Here is a 20,771-nt window from a genome sequence, read left to right on the forward strand (position 1 = left end):
CTCTAGGACAGAGGGGATCTTTGTCCCACTCTCCCAGCTGTGCAGAAGATAAGAGCCAACTATAGCTGCCAGCTATTAGAATTACTCCTTTAGCTCAATCTTATGCATTTTAGGGCTGAAAGTCACAAATGAAACTCGCTGCTGTCAGCCCACACAGGATCACTATACTCACAACCTAAGGGCAGCAGGTTCAGATAAGGGAAGGTCTGGAGAACCAGAAGGAACTGAGGAAGTATCTGGGGGAGCAAGGCGAGAGAGAGAGAGAGTTTTGTGGGGCAACAACTGGGCGACTGTGGCATGTACATAACTGGCCTCAGACCAGACAAGGGATTCTGTATAGCACACACATTGACTTGCAGATGAATCCAAGCCACTTCCTGATATAACAAAATCACATGGAAGGGGGCTTCATGCAGTGCAAAGGGAAGGGATGAGAAGAGAACAGAACTAGCCAACCCAGGAGGGATGAGGTGGCGCTTTGGAGGTAGCAAGAGGAGGAGGTAGCTGTCTGGAAGAGGCCATCTCATCTACTCTATTGCTGCAACTAGAGGAGCTCTACCCATGCGGCCCTCTTTATAGTCTCACCACAAGAGAAGCCATAGCGCAGCAGCTCCCTAACTCCTGCTCTGAGGCACCCACACTGTTACCCCCCAAAGCCCAGCTGCTGTAATTAAACTCAGTCTGCATATACAGCTCCCAGCATGCACTGCTCCATCTCTCTCTGCATGTACAAATCCCGAGTCCCAGCATGCACTGCTCCATCACGATCCCCATGTGCCACATGGGGATTAGGCCTCCCAGCATGCACTGCGCCATCGCCATCCCCATGTACAGCTCCCAGCACACACTGCTCCATCGCCAACCCCATGTGTGGCACTGTGGGCCCATGGGAAGTAGGGCTCCCAGCATGCACTGCTCCATCTTGACCTGCAGGTATTAATTGCACACCTGGATTAGGGCTCCCAGCATGCACCTCTCAATCCACTTGTGCGGCCCACGCTGTCTGCAGGTCCCAGCATGCACCCCAGCCCATTTCCCTCCCTTGAACCCCCTTTCCGTTGGGTCAATGGTACAGCCTGTAACACAACCCCCCCCCCTCGGTCGGGTGGTGCAGTCTTCCCCGTTATTGACAGTGGGACAGCCTAGATCCCACATCAGTATGATACATTTAATCCCGCCTTCAGGTCAGTGGTACAACCCCATCCCACCCCCGTTGGCTAGTGGAACAGCCCAATAAAACTGTTTAATCTGAACGACCGTTATTGACCGTTATCCAATGGTTCCTCCTTTCCCCCGCCTGTCTGCAGTCTAATCCAATCAGAGGGCCAGACTGCTTGATGCGCAGGGATGGATGAACCAATCCCCAGGAGGAGTAGAGAAAGCGAGGCTGTGCGCTGCTGGGGGGGAAGCCCGCCGAAGGCTCTCCCTCCTCCCCGAACCGGGCAGAGCGAAAGGTGGCGCGGAGCTTCTCCATAGGGTGTCGGAAACAATTGACGGCCACGACAGCCAATCGCATGTCTGATTTGTGGGGCTGCGTGAACGCGGGCGAGGCTTTGCGTCGGGGAGGTGGGCGTGGCAAGATGCGGAATAGGTGGCCGCCATGGGGTGAGGGAAGGGGCTGACGCGCGGTGGGAGGAGTCTGTCCTGGCTGCGCGCGCAGCGGGCGGAAGCGTTGAGCGCGGGCGCGCGGCTGAGGCGGCGCTGACACTGACAGGCTGCGCCGCGGGGCGGGTGGGGTCGGCCCTGAGGGGCGGCGGGCGCAGGGGAACACGCAGCCGGACGGAGCGGGCCGCCGCCGCCGGGGGGGATGGTGTCGGTGCCTCCGGCCTGAGGAGGCCCCGGTGACCCTCAGTCCTCCCCACCCCCCCCGGGCTCACTCTGGCCCGGCCCCCGGGGGGAGGATGGGGCAACAGCGGCACCCGGGCAGCAGCAGCAGGGCCCCGGCCTCACCATGACCGGCGAGAAGAAGAAAAAAAAGCGGCTCAACCGCAGCGTCCTGCTGGCCAAGAAAATCATCATCCGGGACGGAGCCAGCGTGAGTCCGCCCGGAGAGCGAGTGCTGGGCTGGGGGCTAGCTACTGGGAGTGGGGGAAGGGCGGGGGGCTCGCGGCCTGCAGGGAAGGAATGGGAGAGGCCGGGGGGGGTGGGGGGTTACGAAGGGCAGGAGGAGGGGGTTTGTTCCGGCCGATTTTCCTGGCCTATGGATGCCAGACACTCGCTTTGCCGGCTGGAGCAATATCCTCCCCTCCCCCAGGTGGTGGTAGTGCAGCCCTAGGTGAGGCGGGAGCAGGGGGCAGCACTAGCTCCCTGTGAGGGTCCCGCTGTGCAGGGTGTGAACCCCAGGTCGTGCGGCCAGCACCAGCCTCCTGCGGCAATCCCAGATGGCAGGTGGGTGCTAAGAGACCTTCTGCTGGGAGCATCTTAAATATGGGAAAACCCAGCCATAGGCTAGTTTGGAGCCCTTCTAGGCAGATCTGAAGCCTGGATCTCACCTGTGTGGTAGGTTGGTCCCACTGGCTTCATTCCACTGGCACTACGTAGCAGGTGGATTGTGTGTGTATTTGGGGCTTGGATGTTTACCTGTGTAGGCTGACAGGTTTGGCTTCGCAGGTGGTCTGATGTATTTTGGGCCTTCTGTTGAGAAGTGTTTTTGAAGTAGGGAGGGACAAGTACTGCAAATCACCAAATACTACCAGTATATACCTATAATGCAGATTATTGTGCTCTGCTATAGTTAAGTTTTAGTTACAGTGACCAGAGGTCCTGATTTTATAGGGACAGTCTTGATATTCAGGGCTTTGTCTTATATAGGCAGCTATTAGCCCCCTCTGCCCTGATTTTTCACACTTTTTGTCTGGTCACCCTAGTTTTAGCACCATGCTTTTTATATTAAGCCATTAGTGTACTAGATTCACCTCTCAATATATTAAACTCTGGTGTGTTCTTTCCCACCATCCTGGCCCTCATGGAAGCCAAGATACTAAGTTGTGGTCTCCTCCAACCATACTGGTTCTCTTGGGACCCAAGCAGTCATATCTGAAAAGTAAATTCCTGTTTCTGGGGCTAATAATACTCATTAAAAACGTTTCATATGGCAGTTATGGCACTATCCTGGTGGACAATCTACTTGAGTACGGTGATATCTCAATATATTTAGAATCAGATTAACCATCTTCCTATGTCGTCAGACTCGGTAAACTGGTTTGGACTAGTCAAAATGGAAAATACTTATTTAGGTTGGAAACAACTCAAACTTGAACTTTACCTGTATTCTTTCTTGTAAAGTAAGTGATTACTGTAAACTAGCTTGACTTGTGACACTTAACTTTGAAACAAACTTGGAGCCAGGGAACTCTGAGGGTTAAAATAGATGGGTTTTGCTAACTCCCTGCCATTAACAGAATAAATACAAAATGTTTGAACATCTGTTTGATTAGTGGAGAGTTCTCTAAGCAAACTACAATAGTGGGAACTGAACACTTGCATAAACAGAGACTAAATAGATAAAACAAGATCACAGGGGGACTAAACAATGTTAGAAGCTAGTGAAATGTTAATTATTATGCTGTTTCCAGGGGTGGCTACAAGTACAACCAAAGTGGGTCATTCAGAATAGTAAAACATGCCTCAGTGCATGAGAGGGCAGCCCTCCAAGTAAATTTCACCTGGTCACTAATGACCACTGTCCCTCTACAGTGTAACCTTTAGTCCTTTATTCAGAGTCTGAGAAGCTGGTTTAGGCATTGAAAGATAAATGATATAAATGGGTGGAAGATGCGAAAAGCTGTAAAACAGGAATGGAGGTTTCCTATTTGTTTTGTTTAATAAAGTCTCATAAAACAGGAATTACAGCTTTATAAGATAACTTGTTTGCATTTGGAGTACAGTTATTATGGAATTGTTCAGATTCCAGACACAGTTCACTGTGCATGCTAAGCCATGGTAGGGTTAGTCACAGTATTTGAAATAATTTTCCAAATATTCTACTGCCTGACATTCTTGTAAAATGGTTTCTTTCCACACCTAGCATAACTGCAAACCACGTTAAAGAGCCATATTAAATTAGCTAAAGAGGTTATATTTATGCCATTATTGGGCCTAATGTAATACACTGACTTAATACATATGATCCTGTCTCCTTCTAGGGACTGGTCCCACTGACTATAATAGCCTAAAGAATATACGGTTTTAGCTCAGATATTGGGATTTGTGCTTTTAGTGCTGAATGTCCCAAGTTCAGTGCCCACTGACAACAGTGGTGTGTTTATTTGGCCACAGTTTATTACATTAGCATGGTTCTAAAATAAAATTTCCGTTGGTGCTAGACAGGAAAAGGGGGCTTGCAACAGCCATGTTGGGAGAAATAACTAATTTTCTCCAACATGGCAACTGCTTTCACAGCCCATGCTGTATTATAAAGTGGGGCCTACACAAGTGTTTGCTGCCAGTTCTGCTGTGGTTTAGGCTGCTTAAATAGTTGTATACTGACTGAAGGGGCTTGCCTGTTGTCCAGAGTTGTTAACCTCTGCTCCTCTCTTTAGGCAGCCTATGATCTTTCCAGCATGAGTTGGGAGAACACATGTATTTTTGTTTTGGTCTTAGTGACAAAAAATATCTAACTGCAGAGTTTTGATTGAAAGGGTGTAACAGAAGGATGTGGTGGGGGAAATATCTCTTCCTACCAAGACAGTGTAATGGGGTAGGGGAATTAAATATCCATGCAATTTGCACTTTTCTCTAGAATTGCTGGCATGATGCCCTCTTCCCATTTTGTAGCAACAGAGAAAGGGTTTGTCCAGTTGTTTGTGTAGAATAAAAAATAGCTTTGTTTAATGACCATAATTCCCTTGGTGGGGTCTCTGTTTTGAAGGTGTTTGTCTTTGAATCAGTTTTACAATCTGTTTTAAGGAAGCATCTTTGATAGAAACTGTCAGTACAACCAGATCTCAGAATCTACTTTGTCTTCTTTTGCTCTGTTTACAGTTACTGTAAGCTGTAGCTCCCCTAGAATAATTCTGCTCATGTTTGAGGTAACAGCAGGCTAGAAATTCCAGCATACCTTTCACATTATGCCACAAATAAACTAAATGAGAAGCCCATTCGTCTACTCTAGAAAACATACACACAAGGACTGAGGTTTTCCACAGCTGACAGGAGGTTCTGACATTCAGTTTCAGTTCAAATTCATGGGAGTTGTGTCTAAATCCCTAAGTTGGCTTTAAAATTTTCACAGTTTGGTTGAGCCACAGGTGTACTTTATAATGCATCAGGACTGGTCTCTGTGCTTTCTGATGTGTTCAAGTCATGTAGCCCAGTTGCACTAAAGAAATCCCCTCTTGTGAAAGGCATGTGCTTTTGAGTGTTTGATCTGTGCATTTCCCTGACACAGCTGAGTTCAACCCTGTGTGCTTTCTACATTCCCTTGTGACTCCTGTTCTCCATACGCTGTGACCTTGCAGGTACATCCTACACAAAGGAAAACCCAGGCTTGTAGCTGACATTTAGCACTTGGGGAAATGTTTATTCTGTAGCTAATTCCTCTATCAGAATTTGCAGGGAAACTCAATTGCCCCCCTTATGTTGTCCCCCAGGGGCTAAGGGGAAGACTTTCAAAGGCATGAAAGGCAATTAGCTGCCCCACTCCCATTGAAAATAAGTGTGAGTTGAGCACCTACCTGCCCTTTATGCATTTGAAAATCTCCCCCTGCATGATTATGAATTTGTGTCCAAAACCACCTTTCAGATTTCAGGGCATTGACATGTTTTTTCTTTCAGCGACAGGGAATTGGAGAGCCCAGTGTGTACCATGCAGTGGTGGTGATTTTCCTGGAATTTTTTGCCTGGGGATTACTCACCACCCCTATGTTAACGGTGAGTAACTGACTCTTACTGATCGTAACATTGACCTACCACCTGCATAGTGGCTAAAGCCCACCTTGCAATGCTGAGGTTGAGGATTTCAGTGAACATCTGGGTGCAGTTTGGGTTTGAAGCACAAAAGGCAAAAACCAGGTTACTGTAGCTTATATTGGTAGACTCATTCTGAAAAGTACTTTATACATGGGAATTACTGCAGCTATCTCTTGAGTGGAACATGGCAATGTTTCAAAGCACATAAGAACACTGCTTAACAATTTAGGACAGAGAATGAAGAATACATTATTTGAAATGGAATGGGGGTTTTAGGGAGGCAGAGCTTAAAAACCCAAACTGGAATTTGGCCAAGACGTTTCATTTAGAACTCTGGTACTGGTGAAAAGTGCCATGGGGAGATGTCATAATTGAGCAAGGACTTGATTTTTTTAATAACTCATCCAGCAATGACTGCAACTTTCACAGTGGTGCTCAGACATTTTTTTAGTACTGATGTATATGTAGGATTGCTTCTTGCTGAATTGCCAGCACCATTCCCTGCATTGTCAAGTTGTAGGAAGGGCTTCTGTCCAGTTACTGACCACACCCAATCTTGCTGATCTGATGTCTTGCCAAGCTCTCAGCTGGGGTGACAGACACTGATGACCAATTGTTGTTTGTGGTGGTGGTGTAGCCGTGTTGGTCCCAAAATATTAGAGAGACAAGGTGGGTGAGGAAATACGTTTTATTGGACCAATTTCTGTTGGTGAAAGAGAGAATCTTTCAAGCTTACACAGAGCTCTTCTTCACGTCTGGGTAGAAGAGCTCTGTGTAAGCTCATCTTTCACCAACAGAAGTTGGTTCAATAAAACATATTATCTCACCCATTTTGCCCCTGTGTTGACCAATATAGACGACAAAGGAAACACTACAATAAAACCAAGAACAAAGGGTTAGCTTTATCAAAAGAACTAGAATTCCCAACTTAGATATTTGTCTTGAATTAGAGTTAAGTGACTGAAAACTTCCAAGTTGGCAGCTTCAAGAGGGATTCTCAGCTTTCAGAACTTATTTTCAGCAGCTGATATGACAAGTCTCATTAGAGTTTAATGTACCATAGAGATCTTTGAGCTGATTTCAGGGATCTAGATAATTGCCATACAAAGAAGTTCTTGTTCACAAAGGCTCTTAGAAGTACATTTACTAGTGTGAAATGTAAGTCAGGTATATGGGGGTACAAAAACAGGAAGTGGGTGATCTGGAACCACTTATTGAGTCAAATGAAGCAGAAATAGGAATTAGGCAGAGGGGGCAGGCATGGAGAAATGTGTCTGAAATGGCTTCATAGTGTTAGAGAAACTTGGCCATGAGTTCACCTCTCCCCAAGTCCAACACAGTCACTCATAGCCCTGTGACATACTCTGGAGAAGTGGCTACCTATGGCATTGATGAGGAAACCATAGGGCTACATATATTTTGTTAGCAGAGCATGTGTCTACAGTGATCGTGACATGGGAATAGGAGTGTCATGGGTGTGGGCAAACATGGACTGCAGGTTTATTTTAATCTCTTGTTTGATATGATCTTCCTGGCCTTTAACGGCAGAACATAGAACAGGATCTGTAAAACTGTTGACTTGGTCTCCACAGGTGTTACACCGGACTTTTCCTCAGCACACATTCCTGATGAATGGCCTGATCCATGGGGTCAAGGTAAGGAATTATTTAATATGGAAGGAAAGAACCAATGCTGTAGAAGCATGATGGGTCAAACCATCTTATCTGGCCTTTTTTCCAATCTGAGAACAGGATCAGTGGAAATGGAAAGTCGTTATAATTAGAGTGCTGTTTGGTGTGGTTAGTCCAATCTATAGTGGGTAAGTGGCCACCTTACTGGCAAGCGCAGCAGAAAAAGTTCTGTTTTCATGCCAGGTTGATTCTCTATGCTCACCCATTTAGGGTTTTTTTTCCAGAATAGCACTGACCATCTGCTGGATAGCCCAGGAAGCCTGAACCCCATGCTGTGCTTGCAGCTAAGAACACTCCAAAATAGCATGAGAACAGTCTAGTGACCAGATTCTAGACCATAAGAAAACACAAAATTGGTACTGTTATAGCTCTTGAATTAAAAACAGTGTAACTGTGGTCTAGAAACTCAGTCCTCCCACAGTAGAAATTATTGATTACAGAACCACGTAGCAACTAGTGAAATGGTTTTAGAATAGCCCAACACCTGTGGGGGAACTATAGAAGCTGGCAAGCACTAAACAAAATCATTTTCTAATTTATGTGGTAACATGGCAAAATGTTGGGTCATTGCGTTGGGCATCGGTTTTTGCAGAAGCACCCCAGTAAAGGAGCATGACTATTATTGAAGGACGATTTTTATCAGGAGTGGGGCAGCTCAAACAATCCCATGTATATCTTAAGGAGTTCGTTCCACCATTTTGTCATGTGTCTGAAAGATTTGTAGATATGGGGAATTTTTACAGGGGCTGAATGGACTTGGCCTCTCTTCACAGCCAACAGGTCTCAAAAGCCAGAGCATTCCCTGAACTGCAGCAAATGTTGACATTTTGGAGTTTTGCCAGCATCTTCTGGCATTGTGGCAGTGGCAACTCCCTGTTGCACAAACAGGGATGGGAAGACCACAGATGCAGACTCTGAGCACATAGAGAAAAGGAAATAATTTCTGAGCCTTTAGCAGTGTCAACTTGATTGAGGTTTTTCCAGTATAGAGATTTCAGCTGTCTAATGAATTGTCATGTTTTGGTAACCTCGCCACCTCCTAGAAACCAGTACAGTGGATTGCCAGCTCCTGTCATTTGTATTGGTGACATTACACTCTTACTCTCCTATTGACAGCCAGAGAAAGTGGCTATGGGATTTGTACCTGATGTGAACTCCCTCTTTTCTCCTAGGGCCTGCTGTCCTTTCTAAGTGCCCCACTTATTGGTGCTCTCTCTGATGTCTGGGGCAGGAAGTCCTTCCTTCTCCTCACAGTGTTCTTCACATGTGCACCAATACCTCTCATGAAGATCAGCCCATGGTGAGTCTGCTTATAATGGAGATGGAGTGAAGATGCAGTGATATGGGAGGGAATCAGTCCCAAAAATGAATGAGTGTCAGAGGAAAGAATTTGGAGCTATAGTCACTTGAGATGGGGGAGTTAGGAGGATTTGGAGATGCATTAACTGTGGAGGAGATTGGAGGTGCTTGTATGATGAAGGAGCCTGAAAAGGCAACCTTTCCTTCACCCAGAGCTTTCTTCACACACTGTTCCACCATTGGATTCCAACTCCTGTAAGAAAGAAATGCCTTCTCCTAATGTTTGCTCCCCACTACTAAAAACTGCATCAGTACTGAGTTGCATTAATGTTCCCTTCCCGAATGGGATGCTAACAGAGATGGGTCTGAACTGGAACTTTTAAGTCATGAAGTGTTAACAGGAATGGAAGCCCAACAGCGTTTGAGTCAAATAAAATGAATTGAAGCAGGGGTGTGGAGAAGAGACTGTAGTTCAGCAGCATTAGGCTCCTCTGCTTGTCATGTGGTTTCCTCTAACTCTGCCCCTGGAACATCTCTTCCAGGTGGTATTTTGCCGTCATTTCCATGTCTGGAGTCTTTGCTGTCACCTTCTCTGTGATTTTTGCCTACGTTGCTGATATCACCCAGGAACATGAACGCAGTACAGCTTATGGCTTGGTAAGGAATGGCATCATTAGTTTATCACCCAGAGACACTCCAGCTTTCCAGAATGTGGAGAGGTGAGCTGAGGGGAGGGGTCCTTCTTAAAAGTGGCCTCCCCATGTGTATTGTGCTCAAGATTTCTGTGTTGCTCACTATGTAATGTGTCCACTGCTGGTTGCATTTCAGACTCCAAATGGAGTAACGTGTTTAGAAACCAACCCCAGAGCTTGGTGCTGTGACCTCTGGAATCCAGCTGTATTGTCACGTAGAGTCCTTTCTTCAGCTTGTGGCACTACACTATGCTTTCTGTAAACCCGTGTACGTTTCCTGACCCCGTTACTGCCAGGCTGGCTTCCATGTAAACACAAATAGAACAGTGACTGTGCACCTATAGCTTCTGCTGAACTATTCTTGCATAGTATTATAATAGGATTACTGAAAACACCTTAAGTATTGGTTGAGATGCCTCTGTCGCCTTTTGTCATGACCTACTAGCCTGAACTCTCCCAGGAGGAAATACTACATTTTCGTATTCAGGAGACGCTGCCCATGTGGTGTGCTCCTCTGTAGGTGGTGGAGCTGAAGGCCTTGGATTGCTTTGGCCAGAAGATACTAACATTTGGGTTATGTTGCAGGTGTCAGCTACCTTTGCAGCCAGCCTGGTCACAAGTCCGGCAATTGGCGCATACCTGTCCCAAGCCTACGGTGATACGCTGGTGGTGGTGCTGGCTTCAGGTGTTGCTCTACTGGATATTGGCTTCATTCTACTGGCTGTACCTGAATCTCTACCAGAGGAGATGCGCCCTGTGTCCTGGGGAGCCCCCATATCTTGGGAACAGGCAGATCCATTTGCTGTAAGTAGTTTGCTACTGGCTATTTTTCACTGCAGCTTAACTTCTAGAGCTATTTCTCCAAGTTGTGTTGGCCCTTCTAAAAGAAGGGTGAAAATAAAAAGGGAATACATTTTGCAAGAAGCAAAGAATGTGAATTTAGATGATTCTGTTAGGTGCAAGGATGTCTGGCTGTATCTAGCAGTTACCTAGGGTTGGATAATGGGTTCTGAGTGTATGTGGCTTATATAGTATCTAAAAACAATCCCCTGTGTCCCCAAAGAAAATTCATCTCTTGGTCAAAATACTTTATTGTGTGAGTGAAAGTCCTGATGCTTTGCAGTTGCATTCTGTTGCCATGCAAAAGACCTAGCATGTTGCTGCTTCTGTTAGCCTGGGGGAGTGCTGCTTGGGTCCCAGAAAAAGTTTGAGCTTTGCTCATGTGCTCCTCACCTTTGTCTCACTTAAGAGCAATGCTGACAATCCCTGAGACAAGAGTTCTGTAACCAATAATGCTCTTGACTACACAAACTAAGATATTAAAGGTTAACAAATCCCCTTCTTCAGGGTGTAAGCTGACCACCTGTGGGTGGTCAGGGCTGTCCCATCCCCCCAACACACACTCCATGTAGCATTGCACAGATTGTCAGGGACATTATGGGAGTCTTTATCTTCCTCTGAAATACCTGGTAGTATCTCTTATCCTTCTAGCTGAGGTCTTCATGGAGCAGTGGTCTGATCTGGCAAGCTGTCTGCTTCTGAGCCTCCCACTAATTTCGGTGTAGAATTTAAAGGTGGTAACACTTCAGAACATGGGTGAGGTGTAAAGGAATGAAGGGGATTGCATTAAAAGTGGAGTTGCGAATGCACAGAATTGCTCTGGGGATAGAGAAGGTACTGTTGGATGTTGGGGGGGACCCATGTACTATCAGAATCGAGTCACTGCTATGTTAATGTTCCAAGGACAGCCAGAGTTACAGACATCTAGCTGGATTCTTTGTGATACTCAGTATTAGCTAGATGATGTTTCCCGCTGGGGGGGGGGCGCTATTCTAAGCAGAAACAATTTGGGGCCAGGCCGACTGATCTGTCATACAGACATGTCCCATTGATGTACAGAAATTCTGTTGCAGAACAAGCCTGTCCAAGGTGCCCAGTATACTAAGTAATACTTTGTGTTGGGTTTAGATCAGAGGGAGTCTTATGGCTCTGTTTGGTTTTTTCCAGTCTCTCCGCAAAGTGGGCCAGGACTCCACTGTGCTTCTCATCTGCATTACGGTCTTTCTCTCCTATCTTCCTGAAGCCGGCCAGTACTCCAGCTTCTTTCTGTATCTGCGACAGGTCAGTCATTGGGATTAAAGGATACAGTTTTGAAATCAAAGGTTTGCAGAGTGTGTGGTAGTCTCATGTATTTGTTTTATATCCTTCCTGGCTATGCTGTCTGGGGTGGCAGCTTCTGCCCCGTGACCCTGGAGTGGGGGAATTCACAGCTTGGCTGGCCACAAGCACCCCTGGTTTGCTGCTGCTGACCGGAAGCAGTTTCTCAATGAAGGTGGAACAGTACCAGTAACCTGCTCCTTCTCTCCTCGAAAATGTAGGCTCCCCATGTATGCTGGTTAACTGCACAGCCCTATGGGCCTTACAAATGCATTCCCCAGGCTAATCACTAGCCCCCTGCACTGTCTGGGGTTCTGTGCTTACCCACCTTGTGACCTTCTTCAGGCACTTGGGACAATGTATCCATTAACTTAGTTACCTCTTTAGCCAATAGGAACATCTTCCTTCTTATTGCCGTGGAGGCTTTAATGTTCACTTTCCCATGAGGTTGTGGAAGGTACAGTTTAATGCTCAAGCTACTGATACTACTTATCAGTAAGCACTAGAGATGGCTTTCATGGCATGGCTTTTCTCAGGTACAACAGAGAGCCCTTTTTCTGAAATAGTGCCCCCTTCTCATGTCTTTGCAGGTCATTGGATTTTCCTCAGAGACTGTAGCAGCCTTTATTGGCGTGGTTGGAATCCTCTCCATATTGGCTCAGGTGAGAACCCGTTTTCTGCCCATTCTCTGGGTACTACTCTCAAACAGCCTGGTCATGAGAATACACCAAAGTTTGTGACACTGAAGATTGAGTTGGCAATTGCCAGAATCCCTTTGAGAAACTTATCAATGCATGTTACCAGCTTCAGGACAGCCCAGGGATGTGACAAACCTGGCAGTGAGGACAGTTGCCTCCTATTTCTGCCTCACTTTCTTGTCCAGTCTTGTTGCCTTCTTTCTCCTCACTGTAGTTTGATAACATTGCCTCATTTTCTCTTTCCAGACGGTAGTGTTGGGAATTCTCATGCGGTCAATAGGAAACAAAAATACTATCCTCTTGGGCTTAGGCTTCCAGATTCTACAGCTTGCCTGGTACGGCTTTGGGTCGCAGCCTTGGTAAGAGTGGGTTAGCGTTATTAAATAAACAATTGGAACATTTCTTGTCCCTCCCCTCCTTAGACAGCTTCTTGTGCCCAGTGCAGTTGTGAGTGGTCTCCATTTGGCCACCAGAGGGAGATATTTGCCTGCTCCTTCAGCCTTAGCTTGCACAGTACTTTATCTGTATGAAAAGCTCTCCTTTCTGTTTAATGCATTGGTTTTCAACCTATGGTTTTCAGACTCCTGCGGTCTACAGACTGTCTAAGATTTCCAAAGGGGTCCTCACCTCCATTTGATTTTTTTTTTTTAGGGGTCTGCAAATGCTAAAAGGTTGAAAACCACTCGTTTAATGGGCTGATTTCTCTTTCTTTTGTAGGATGATGTGGGCAGCGGGAGCTGTGGCTGCCATGTCCAGTATCACTTTTCCAGCCATCAGTGCCATGGTGTCCAGGAACGCAGATCCCGACCAGCAGGGTAGGTCACACTTGTTGTTTAATGTTTGGATTAAAATTCATCCAGCAGTTACCCTGACATGTTTTCTAGTTCTTTGTCAGTGGGGAGGGAGTGCTACCGCTACTGTAGGAAGTATAGGTATTTCTTTAGCCCTCTGAAATTCAGTGAACATCTGGTCACACGCTGTGCAGCATCTGTTTGGCTTCAAAGCTGTATGCCAGCCACCCTCTATGTTAATTCTCTGGTGTGTGCAGCATGAGTACTCTTAATGGGCAGCTGTATGCTCAGAAGAATATAGGATTGAGAATATAGTGTGCTCGCTATGCTCGTTTTTAGGAACTGCTTCACACCATCAGCCTATCGAGACTGGTATCTGCCTTTAACAATACATGATGCTTGAGGAAGGTTCTCATAAAACACTGAGCAGTTACTCATTTGAGGTAGGAAGGAAGTTCCTTCTTGGCCACCCACCTACCTCAAGTTTGTGCCCTGAATCCTGAGGTCTGATTGCCTCTACTTCAACCTCCTATGTTCAACTGTAAATTGCGGCATGACTTGTCTGTGTTCAGGCTCTGGGAAATGGCAAGTTCACTGTTAATGAGTCTGTAGAGAGAGACAGCTACGTAGGAGCTAAGATCTGTCTTCAAGATAGTCATTGGTTTACATGTGTTCTGCAGATCTTCTGGATGTGGACTTAATTCTGTTCTTGTGCACTCAGATGTCTTGCCTGTAAAGAGATGCCCTTTAGAAAGCTGGAGGCTTATGTCTTCTCTTTCTTCAACTTTCTCTCAGGTGTGGTTCAGGGGATGATCACTGGAATTCGGGGGCTGTGTAATGGGCTGGGGCCAGCTCTCTATGGCTTTGTCTTCTACCTATTCCATGTGGAACTGAATGAAATGGCTGAAGTGGAAACCCTGGGTAAGGCCACGAAGCCCAACATGGCCAACCCTACTGATGAGGTATCCTATCCTGCTTCGTCACTAGCTTTGTCTGTTTATCTTCTCGCTTCGCTGCAACTTACATCATTAATCATTCCTGTACTTTGCCTTACAGAGTAGCATTATCCCGGGGCCTCCTTTTCTCTTTGGAGCGTGCTCGGTCCTGCTGTCGCTCCTAGTGGCCTTGTTCATTCCGGAACACAATCTTGCATTGAGATCGGGCAGCCATAAGAAACACAGCAACGGAGCCCAGGCCCACAGCCCACAGGCTGGAGGATCAGATGGCAAGGAGCCCCTGCTGGAGGACAGTAGTGTATGAGGGTGGAAGGGGAGAACTTGAATCTCTTGCATTTCAGCTCCAAGCCAAGGATGGACTGTACCAACTGGAGTTTGGGTGAGAGTGGGGGGAGGTAATAAACTGTACCACTAACAGCTAATGAGGGAGGGCAAAATTGTCCCTCAAAGCCAAATACATCCAGCTGGTGCAAAAAATAAGATTGTACCATCTGATGCTGAAAGAAGAAGTTGGACTGCACCATGTGAAGGGATAGTTCTTAAGGAAAACCTACTCTTGTAAGTGAATGGTGAACTTCACAGTGTTGCCTGCCATATATTCACCTTGCCAATGAAAGTGAGGAGCCAGAATTCTATCCCTGCTCTTTAATATAAACTAAATGATCTGACAGCAAAAGAAAATCAAGGCATCTGTTACATGTCCCTTCTCCCAATATAATCAGTACTAGCCTTGGGCCTATCTCTGCTTGACGGGCTAAAGTACTTCAGGCTGAGGAGTGGGGGAGCACAGAAATCACAGTCGAAACCTGTACACTCAACTTGGGCTTGAGAGTACAGGATGGCCTGATACACTAAATACAGAGCAGTGTGTGTGTGGAATAGACCAGTCAGTCTCCAACTGAGTAGATCCTTATTTCTTGGGGATCTGATGAATTTGCCTATTCTCCAGCCCATGTGATAAATTCAGACCAAAAAAAATTATATTTCAATGATGTTCTGAAAGAGGTGATGAAAGGTAGGAAATAAAAGTGCAGCGCTCACTCTGCCCTTAGCTCACATAGGAGTAAGTGACTGGGTGGAGAAAAGGCAGTCGTGAATTACGAACAGTGGTCAATGATAAGCTTGAATTTGCTGTTTGGTACAACTACACTGTTACTTTAAATGTAGCGTTTTGTCTGTGGTTCTCCCTTTTGGAAGGAGATTGAGAGGTTTCAAAAAATCTTTCATGGAATTGGAAGATTAGAAGACATGCTTCTCTGAGAGAGTTCAGAGAAATGGCTTAATCCATGTTACGCACTTTTATAAAGCATATTAGTTTCCCCCCCCCACTGCTGCTATCTGATACAGGAAACACCTGATGATGGCTCTGAGAGCTACGGTTAGGATGGGGCTGCAGCCATTCTGCTCAGTCCATCAGTCTGAAAGGCTGCAGCACAAATTCTGCATTATAACTGAATATATAGATTTGAATTCCACTTGGCATTTCTGAACCTCCTGCAGGGGACAGCTATCTTGCTGAAAAATGACATCTTAGTGACCTCAGCTGTAGGATTGAGCTCAGTTTAGAGAACAGCAACAGAGTCCAGCAAAGGCTCAAAACTTGAGTAGTGTGGGAAAAGTTAAGAAAAATGTGCATGTTCAATGTGTAAGGGATGCTTAGCTGTTTACAAATACATAAAGGGGCATTCAGAGAGCAGAAGAATCTTATTCTCATCAGTCTCTGAGATCAGAAGTAATGGACTTGACCAGTTACAGGGAAAATATAAGTCAAATATTAGGAGAAAGTGTAAGCCAATGGGGACACAAGCAATAGAACTAGTTAAGGGAGCTGTGGATTCATCCACTGGAAATAGTCAAGGCTTGGATTAGATCAGATGTGATGCAGTAGAGATCTCTCGTTATGGAGAGTAGTCTTCCGTCCAGTGGTTGTGGTTTGGGTCAGTTTCCTGAGGGCACAGAGGTTGTGGTAGGTGTTAGCCTCAATTTATTGGGAACAAGAAATCACAGCTAACCTGACTAGGGCACAGCTGCAGGGGTCTGCTGCTAGAATATTGATGTCACAAATACCCACTTGCGGCAAGACTCAAATCCCATTTACTTCTAAATGCATTTTAGAGCTGGTGGAAGATGCCAGATGGACAGCCCTGGCGACTGAAGTCCTGTAACCACACAACAGGCACAGCATGGGGACCGACACTGCCCTGCCAGTATACCTCCCCAACCTGTCATGGAGGGACTTCTTCTGGGGTGTGGGGAGTTCAGACTCCAGAGTTCATTCAGTTTATGGTCTCTCTTGTGAGGCTACCAGCATGGGACCAGTTAATGTCAATGGTGTCAGCAGTTGCTGTGATGTGGACAGCTGTCCAGCAGGAAGTGGACTGAGCTCTACAAAATGAACTTCATGTAGGCTGTTGAATCGTTGGGTAGTAACGGTAGTCACTGTTCCCCTAGACAGGATTTCAGCTAGTGACCTAGTATCCATACACCCACTCCCTGAGTCAGCCAATTATAAGACATGACAATTTTAGTTAAAACAAACATAATGAACAATTTTAACAGTTTAGAAACCATCTTTATCACCGAAGGCCCCAGTCCTGCAGTAGCCTCTTACCCCTGTGCAAAGGCCAGGGAACAGTATGTGGGCACAAGAGTTTGCCTGCATGGATCTGATTGCAGGGTTAGGGAATGAGCTTGCAGAAAACTTCACTGAACACAGTGGCTCCAGTTTTCTCAAGGATTGTCATGGCAGCGCCTGAGACTTCCTGAATCATGATCAGGAACGTCTGGTACTGTCTAGGCACACAAAAACCAGATCCTAAAGAAAATCACCCTGTTTAAAGTCCTTTTTCCCCCTGTCCAAAAATCCTTGCTCTAGAATAGTAAAGCTTCACTTCAAAAAAAAAACAAAACAAAAAAACCATTTTGTGAGTATAACAAAGTAAAACTGCCAACTCATACTCTTACATTTTGTATCAAAATTAGCTGTCCTGCTTCCCCCCCCCCACCCCCCCAAAAAAACCAAACAAACAAAAAACTGAAATTAAATGAAAGTAATACATACAATTACCCCAGTCACACCGAGGCATTCAGATCTGCAAGGTAAAATATAACTGATGAAAAACCACAAAATACACTGTAAACAATATATAATATATTATAAATTATATATTTTTAAAATCCTTCTCTTTATTTAATACCTTAGCTTATTAAAACTGACATATTCCGAATCTAATTTGCTTTCCACCATTGATGCTGCCTGTGGCTTTTTATTGGTCTTTCACTGCAGTTGGATAGGGAAACTATCCTGATTAGTTTCACTTCTTGGTCCTTAGTAGCACAATGTTGTGATGTATTGTGTTTCCAGCACTGCAGCAAAGCGCTTAAATTCCTCCCAAGTCTGTTCTGACACAAACTCAGTACAATTTTTGTAATAGATTATGTAACTCCACAACGTCCTAAATCCTGGGCCCAAATGCCACATTACTCTAAGTAAAATAACTAAACTATATTTCTTCTTGGCCTGAGGCTGTCTGTTTTTAAGCAAGTTCCACATCCCTGAAAAGTAGTTTCTAAGGCTTGGTCTATACTTGAAAGTCTTACCAGAACTATTGTCATTAAGAGTGACTTTTTTTTTTACCTAATCAGTTATCCCAGTAAAAGCCCTAGTGTGGATGCAGCTATTCTAGTATAGAAGTGCTGTACCAGTACAATTATTTCCCTTTCTGTATGGGAAAAACTACTCGGGTATAGTCAAATCAGGTCTTGTCTACAGTAGAAAATTGTACTAAGTGGCAATACTGCTGAATTTTTCACTCTAGAAGCTTGAATGCAACTTAATGGCAGGGATGTGTGCTTTCCATGGAAGATTCCCCTAATTATTAACAGTAAAACAGACAGGCATTTGTTTACAAATCCTTGAAATTACACTTACCTTCTCAGGAAACTGGGGAAGGTCTTCTAACCCCACTCACAGACTCCTTCCCCCATACATGTAAGGGTATGATCCACCATTCTGCCTTTTAAGTGACTGAGGAGGATTTTGGCCAAGCTGTAAAGGAGCCAGAATTACAGGACCTGAATGAAGAATGTAGTTATTCTGAAGGGCCGATAATTCTGTACAACTCCCCATGGAAACTGAAAAAATCTGTACAGAACATTCAACTAGTCTTGTCAATTTTTGTTACTTTATATGAAAAGCTAGATATTTTTTAAAGTATCTTTTTAAAAAAACCCTTGACCTGCAGCGTGATGCCAGACACTGGCTGTCCAACATCAAGATTATTTCCAAAGTTTGTCTGCCCGCTGTCATAATACAGATGAGTAACAGCGATGAAACTCAATTGTGGCTGAAAACCTTTCACTTCAGTGACCCCTGCTGGTTGAGGTAAAGATGGCCTTTGCATCAATGCTGGAGCTGCAGAGGAGACGGTTCACATTTAAAAACTGATCTTGTTGGATTAAAAATGCATTAAAACCAGTACTTTCTCACTCTGCTTTAGTTTTGCAGATTAGAAACAATTCAGTGAAAAATTACTGTTTCGTTCCTTCTTTCTCTGCACCTGGGTGGCTGCAAATGTTCTTGGTGATCTTTGAAAAGTGCAGGTGTGTGGAAAGGCTGCAAGTTTTTATGAAGAATGGCAGCACCTGCACTATTTTAAATTAATGGAGTTTATTATTGCGTGTGACGTTGATTTGTGTTCTTAGCTTATGATGAAATGTATTTAGTTTATTTCAGTTGTTTAGAATTGGCTAATCTCTCCCACTCGATGGGTTATTTATTAAACTGCTACTTTCCTGTTGCAGTAAAATCCTTTTTGTGATCTTACTCTTCTCCTAAATTATGTGAGACAAGATGGCCTTTAAAAAAATCTCTGCCTGTGATGCGACTCTTTGCAGAGGTCCTAAACTTCCTTTGATCCTTAGATGACGTGTGCTCTAGAGATTAGAGCAGAGAACAGCACATCAAATCTCCTGTCATCTACTCTCACAGCTCTGAGGACTGATCTACACACAAACTTATACCCATTGAATTATATGAGCTTCCTAAAACAGATGTAGTTATTTCAGGGCAAGTCTGTGTGTAGATACTTATTTTAAAGTCAGCTACTGGTCAGCAACAAACTTTGATCCTGGAATAAGTGTCCAGACAGATCTGAATCACAATTAAAACTTTTGGTATTCATACCTTTTGCAGGTTTGCATGTGAATCAGCCCGAAGCTGCTGTTCTCTTGAGTGAATCTGCTCCATGCCTTTCTCCTACCCGTTTCCTGTCTTGCCAGGCGTATAGTGAGGTTTATATAAAAACTGGAAAAGTAATTTTGCTATCCTTGGATGAAAGATGCTGCCTTCCCCAGTGCAGAAGTACTACAAATAATCACTGGAATTCACACTGCAAGATACTGTGCTCAGTGTGATACAGCAACAGTAGCCCACATGCTATGTGCAGCTTGATCCATGCATCAGTGCACGAATGCTGTGATTGTCAAATGACCTACCCTGACTAGTGACTTGTGGATTGTCTTGGATTTGTCTGAGTTCAGTAAGGATTCTCACATAATTACCAGGATTTGCAGTCAGATATGAGCGATACACTAGCAGCCATCACTCCTGCTTTTACATGCCCTAAATCTACCTACCAGAGCCTGTTTTCATGACGAGGTGGTCGAGGCACATGAAGTCACCAACTTTCCAAACACTCCCCTATTATGTTCGTTTCTAGCCAGGCTTAATTTAGATCTTACCCCATTAAAACATTACTTTTTCAGAATGTTTGATGCTGGTGCTAAAGCAAACAATCTATCATGAGAAATAGAAACAGAAGTAACAGATGCTCTTATGTATTCATGACTGCAGTCCTGTACTGGGCTGGAAAGGCAAGTCCCATTGTACAAGATGTGCTGCTATTTGCACTTGTTTGTACCGGTCTTCTGGAATTATTTTTGGCTCTCTCTCTCTGAGGGTACTGCAGACACTCCATGTGAATCTGATTGGACGGAGGAAACACCCCTTCTCTCTCTCACATGGCAGGCCCGAGAATTTAGACAGGCATTTTCAAAAGGTATTTGGTACTTAAATCCATTCAACTTCATGGGAATTTGGTACTTAACTTCCTTGGATTCCTATGAAAATTCTGACCTTAACCAAAACGCTTCCATCCTCCCCACTTTTTTTAACCCTTTTTGGTGAAAACGGCATGTTGCCTTCCTTCGTCCCAGAATCTGTTTTTCATGAGGTTGGCTCAGTGTTGGGCTGATATGCTGCCTGTTGGCAACCTTTTGTGAGTTTCTCGTAGACCCTTGCTCATTCCTAGAAAGGAATGGCTCATGTTTACTAGAAAACTACTTTGAGCTAGAGTCCTACCCTAAGGAGTGGCGTTAACACAGTGTTGGCCATGACTTCATCCTCACTGCAAAACCCCTGTCAATAATGTATAATATAACCCCTCAAGATAGAGCTCTAACTCAAAGTGAAGATGAGACCTAAGGGTAGCTTGGCAGAGGCAATGTGTGGAGGGACACAGGACCTTGGGTTGGTTTAGCCTCCTCTTTGGCTGACATAAGAGCAATGGGTGGATGG

The 20,771-nt window shown here is 45.0% G+C and overlaps 1 protein-coding gene across 1 annotated transcript; it reads left to right on the plus strand.

The window, feature by feature from the left end:
* The first annotated feature begins 1,638 nt into the window (after positions 1-1,638).
* Positions 1,639-19,002, plus strand: LOC137160299 (hippocampus abundant transcript 1 protein-like). The gene is made up of 12 exons (XM_067558815.1): positions 1,639-2,035; positions 5,776-5,871; positions 7,503-7,565; positions 8,774-8,901; positions 9,443-9,557; positions 10,178-10,396; positions 11,600-11,713; positions 12,340-12,411; positions 12,694-12,806; positions 13,165-13,262; positions 14,034-14,200; positions 14,295-19,002. The coding sequence occupies exons 1-12, from the start codon at positions 1,952-1,954 to the stop codon at positions 14,496-14,498; spliced, it is 1,473 nt and encodes a 490-aa protein (XP_067414916.1). The 5' UTR covers positions 1,639-1,951; the 3' UTR covers positions 14,499-19,002.
* The last annotated feature ends 1,769 nt before the right edge of the window (positions 19,003-20,771 follow it).

Source organism: Emydura macquarii, unplaced genomic scaffold, assembly GCF_026122565.2.
Source record: "Emydura macquarii macquarii isolate MOO-44397 ecotype Brisbane River unplaced genomic scaffold, CSIRO-AGI_Emac_v2 contig_306, whole genome shotgun sequence".
Taxonomy (NCBI): domain Eukaryota; kingdom Metazoa; phylum Chordata; order Testudines; family Chelidae; genus Emydura; species Emydura macquarii.

What these genes read in the sequence shown, in the direction of transcription:
- LOC137160299 (XM_067558815.1), top strand. Translation starts at nt 1,952, where the DNA reads ATGACCGGCGAGAAGAAGAAAAAAAAGCGGCTCAACCGCAGCGTCCTG. An exon ending in TCTTTCTGTATCTGCGACAG is followed by an intron (nt 11,714 to 12,339) that starts GTCAGTCATTGG and finishes ATGTCTTTGCAG; the next exon opens with GTCATTGGATTTTCCTCAGA. An exon ending in TGGCCAACCCTACTGATGAG is followed by an intron (nt 14,201 to 14,294) that starts GTATCCTATCCT and finishes TTTGCCTTACAG; the next exon opens with AGTAGCATTATCCCGGGGCC.